The 4,854-nt window shown below is 32.7% G+C and overlaps 1 protein-coding gene across 2 annotated transcripts; it reads left to right on the top strand.

Annotated features, from left to right (window-relative positions):
* The first annotated feature begins 1,060 nt into the window (after positions 1 to 1,060).
* LOC149883429 (uncharacterized) lies at positions 1,061 to 4,362 on the top strand. 2 transcript variants are annotated; one of them, XM_090100854.1, is made up of 4 exons: positions 1,080 to 1,187; positions 1,536 to 1,963; positions 2,033 to 2,149; positions 2,265 to 4,362. In XM_090100854.1, exons 2-4 carry the CDS (start codon positions 1,567 to 1,569, stop codon positions 3,230 to 3,232), a joined length of 1,482 nt encoding a protein of 493 aa, XP_089956980.1. In that variant the 5' UTR covers positions 1,080 to 1,187; positions 1,536 to 1,566; the 3' UTR covers positions 3,233 to 4,362. The 2 variants fall into 2 exon arrangements, with proteins under 2 accessions (XP_089956979.1, XP_089956980.1); XM_090100853.1 differs by having other exon boundaries at positions 1,061 to 1,187; positions 1,536 to 2,149.
* The last annotated feature ends 492 nt before the right edge of the window (positions 4,363 to 4,854 follow it).

Genomic DNA, 4,854 nt, shown 5'->3' with positions numbered 1-4,854 from the left:
TTTTGACATAGCAAAACCGCTATAAAATCCATACTATTAATCATAGACCAATAAAATTTGGTGGCAATGTAGCCTATGCCAATACCAAGATTTGGGTAAAATTTTATCCCAATCCCTGCAGTATAACAAAAGTTATGGTAGTTTTAGTGTTGATTTTTTGTTGATTTTTTCACTTCCAGTGCAAAACTTTACTAATTACTGCTTATTACAAGCCCCCAGGCCATAATGTGGGTAACACATGTGCTCTAGTTAAATATACCAACAAAATTGTAAAATAAGGATTTTGATGTTCTTACCAAAATTTTTGGTTTCGGGGGTCAAAACTGTTGTTCTTGAAAGAGCCCTATTTACACCATATGGACCTTTTTCTATATAAAACCTTATATGACAGTACTATTAGTGCCCCATAAGCTTTCTTTTAACTAAACTACTACCTTAGAAGTTAGTTGAGACATTTTAACAGATTTTTTGATGAAAATTATAAAAAATCTTGACATTTTTTACTCTAGTAAAATGGCCCTTATTCTACACATGGATTTAGCCCTGAGGATTTGTGAGCAAAGCAAAGAAATGTGTTGAAAACCTTTTGCATGTGATTTTTAACTGGTCAACATGTATTGTGAGTTGAAAAACCCATTTCATACATAAAATCAGGTACAAATGCCTAGAATTTCCTTAGTGTTTTGTTTTCAAAATCATTATCAAATGTACAAATTGTAAAGTTCAATAAATTTACACTAACAGTGAATTAATTTCTAAAATTTATTCAACTCTATTCTTTTCTTGTGATACCTTCACACTCTTTAACTTATTTGACATGACATTTAAAGCACTGGTCAGCTTACTATTCTCAAAATGAACATTTTTTCTACTCTATCATAAGATATGTTTAAATTTAGTTTCAAAGTTTTAAGTGTTTTAATTTTAGTCTTGTTCCATTTTTGTTTTTACAATGATTAGAATAATAAAAGGGTTTTGCATAAGAGGAATTAACAATATTAACCCATCATCACTTGAATAAGAGCGTACATGATTAATTTGATTTTTGCTTTGATTTTGTACGCTGTGATGTACATATCGTAAAAAGTTAAAATTATAACATGACTTTGTTTTTGTGGCACTGAACTGAAACGTTTGCAGAAATATCCAAAATTATTAAACCTTTCACTTGAAAATCGTTGTTTGTGGTAAAAAATTTTGTTTTTCATTTTTTATAATATACAAATTGTTAGGCTGAAGTAATTGGATTGATTTAGGTAAATATGTAGCTCTACATATAGCAATATGTTATTTATTTGAAATACACCTACCTCAATGTGACGTATATGTTATTGTATTAAATTCACATTATCAAAGATGGCAGGATTCTAAAGATTATCATTATCTTAAACTCCAATCAAAATAACTCTAGGCATCTCTCATGATGATATTACAGAGAATCCTATTGTAATATTAATAATAAAATAACACTGCAAGAATTCTTAATGTTTGTCTATCATATTCTTCAATTTCATATTACAGCTCAATTTGTTTAGGTACACAGCTACAATCCACTGACTCCTTAAGATGCCAAATCTGGCAAGAAACCATGAGCAGAACAGAAAGTGTGTCTGCATACTCTGCCTCCAAAAATGTGGCCGACAGATGACTGCTTTTCAGGCTGAACGAGTTAGTCGTATTTACCAGACAAATCTTGATGGGTGTGACTCTTGTGTGCGTCAAGGTCTTTGTGAATCATGCAGAACTGCCTTAAGACGAAAAGAGAAAGGAAAGGATGTTGCTTTGCCAAAGTTGTTTGATTTCAAATCTATCCGAGTCAGAGCAAAAACACATAGTTATGTGTGTGACTGCTTGATTTGCAAAATTGGACAGTCTAGGTTTCCAGAAAAAGCTGAACCTAATGAAAAAATGAAAGTGAATCAAATACCAGCTGTGAGATGCAGTAACTACCTCAGCCCATTAGGTAAGGGATTACCACATCATTGTTCTCAGTTAAAGTTGAGGGAAAATATACAAAAATTGGCTTCATTAGATCCCAAAGATGCAGAACAGATAGCATACAATGTGATTGAAAATAAGGTAGCATCTCCAAAAGCCACAATTCGTTTAGCAAAAGCATCTGGAGGTCATCCACTCCCTGTTACTCCAGGTACAATGTCAGCAAAAATTAGTTATAATATTATAACTTTGTAAGTGATTAATTATAAAATGATTGTTTTTGTAATTTTTGTTTGCTGGAGGTAATATATGCAAATTTTCTATAGGGTCAAGTGCAGCAAGATCACATTCTGCCACATCAACATTGACAACTCAAGACCTCATCAATGTACAAATTAACACTGGCCTCTCCAACAATGGGATCAAAAAATTAGTGAAAACTGTTCATCAGTCATCAGACAAGAAGATGGCTGAGCCCAACTTTTATGCCAATTTTCAAATGGCTGGTCAACAACTGAAGGAGTTTTTTACTTTTACAGACTTAAAAACCAAAGGTTGTGTCACAACCCATGATGTTGTTCATTGCAAAGATTTGTCTGTTCTGGTTAGTCAAGTCATTCAATCTAGAAAAACTTCAGGTGGCTACTTTGTCAAATTAGGTATTGATGGAGGGAAAGGTTTCCTCAAGTTTTGTGTCAGTGTTATTGAGAGTTCCACAGAACAAGAAAAATCGAACTCACCACCTCAAAATCAACTTTTGGGCACAGTCAATCAACTCTTCAAAATTCTCAAAACTGTGTGGTCTGATGCTGAAAAGTGGCCAGCCATGCTTCACATTCACCAAAGCCCGTATTATGGCGGACACTTTGAAGGCAATGAATGCAAAAAATTGTTGAAAAATGTTGATGTTTTACAATGTCTTGCTGAAGAAACTTCCAACACCCAAGTTCTTGCTGTCATTGAAGCTTTCAAAAAGTTTAATTTGGTTGTGAATTCATGCTTTGGAAATGTACTAGAAAAGGATTTTTCTGTCAAGATTGATCAATTTAAAGCTACATATTTGGCAATCCAACGTGGAAGCATCACGCCCAAAATCCACACAGTATTCCTTCACATCAAGGTTTTTGTAAACATAAAGCAATTGCCCTTAGGACAATTCAGTGAACAGGCTGTTGAGACTGCACATCAAGATTTTCACCAGCATTGGTCAAGATACAAAAGAGATAAAACCCACCCTGAATACAAAGGAAAGCTGTTCGGTTGTCTTGTGGATTTGAATAGTAAACACCTTTAGAAAATAATGAAAAGTTTTCATCCGTTCAGCTTCATTTTAATGGATTAATTTTACTTGTTAGAAGAGAATTTAAGCTCATAAGTAACCCATTATAATGAATTATGGTCAATTTCAAATAAAGTATTCAAAACTTGTCCCAATCTTATGACAAACTTTAGTGCCGATTGAGAATAATAAGCTGACCAGTGATTGGGATAAACTTTTACCCAATGGCATAGGCTACATTGCCACCAAATTTTATTGGTCTATGATTAATAGTATGGATTTTATAGCGGTTTTGCTATGTCAAAAAAGAAGGTAAATTTTTTCCATTTTTGTAACTTCAAAGTCACTTTTTTCCCGCAGACGTACCTAAAAGATTTCAAAATTTGCACCAGGTGACCCTGGGATGTGTACACTATCACCCCATATAAGTGGCATTCTTGGGTCAGCTAGGTTGGCAATATTGGATTTCATGATAACAGTGTGAAGATGAAATTGTAAACTTAAAAGAAACGGTAAATGCTTTATTAAGCTTTCATCAAGTAAGGGTTTTACTATCTGGCGATAGGTGTGCAACGTGTTCTTTAATTATTCCAAGTATAAAGCACTTTGAGAAGCAGCTAATTAAGGATAAAAGTGAAACTCCTCCTATAATTGTAATATTGAGTTGGTAAAATAATTCCAATTAAAAAGGTGACAATGGAATCAAAAAAATTTAAGTTGTCATTTGAGGATGAAGAAGATGATTCCGGAAGTGATAGTGACAAAAATGTAACCTTAGATTTAAAAAAAGAAATCAGTGAATATATAAAATTGTCAGTGCACGAACCAAATGTTTTAGAGTTTTGGCATCAAAATCAATATGCTTTTCCAATATTGTATTGCATTTCAACGATGATTTTATGTACACCTGCTACCAGTGCACCAAGTGAGCGCCTTTTTTCTGACGCATTAACCATCTTGTATGCGAAGCGAAACAGGAAGACGGCTGAATGTTTTCAAATGTTGATGTTTTTGTACGAAAATTTGGAATTTTTTAATTTGGTTTCAAAGTAGTGCAATTTAATCAAAGTAATACGAAAGTGTCTTGTTGTAATAATTATTTTTGAATTTATTTTATTGTTCATGAATAAAAACTCTTAAATTTAGAACTTGAACTTGTAGTTGCGTCATTGTGTAATTCATTGTGCACAATGAATACGTAGTTCGATGACTATATATGGTTTATTGTGCACAATGAATTTAAAAACGATATATAAATTGTAAAAGCTTCTTAAACAGGCGTACGAAATATATAACGGATACAGAATATAGTCGTCTTGATATTACAGAACTGTTTTGTTATAAAAACAATCTAATAAGCTTGCACCATGTTTAAAAAATGATTTTATAAACTTGTTGCTCTCATGTTTGGGGCGGGGGGGACCCCAGAAACTTGAGGGCTTTTATGTTTCCAGGCTCCAATCATCGCAATTTTTTGCAAAGCATCAACTGATTTTCAATTTTTCTTTAAAAAACCAATTGCTTAATTAGAATAAAACTAAGTGCAAAATATGAACGTTGCAAGTCTTTCCGATTCTATGTTATTTAAATTTAAATTTTTTTACATTTGTAAATGTATTTTACATTTTAATGTATTA

Source organism: Hydra viridissima, unplaced genomic scaffold, assembly GCF_058129835.1.
Source record: "Hydra viridissima isolate aposymbiotic clone 2 unplaced genomic scaffold, HvirCarnegie_v1 scaffold_10, whole genome shotgun sequence".
NCBI classification, from domain to species: domain Eukaryota; kingdom Metazoa; phylum Cnidaria; class Hydrozoa; order Anthoathecata; family Hydridae; genus Hydra; species Hydra viridissima.
Note: the sequence above shows the minus strand (reverse complement) of the source record. Positions and strands in the feature narration are given on the sequence as shown.

Bases quoted from the DNA above. Each gene is read 5' to 3' on its own strand.
- LOC149883429 (XM_090100853.1), top strand. From the start codon at position 1,567: ATGCCAAATCTGGCAAGAAACCATGAGCAGAACAGAAAGTGTGTCTGC. The intron at 2,150-2,264 runs GTACAATGTCAG...AATTTTCTATAG, and splicing joins TCCACTCCCTGTTACTCCAG to GGTCAAGTGCAGCAAGATCA.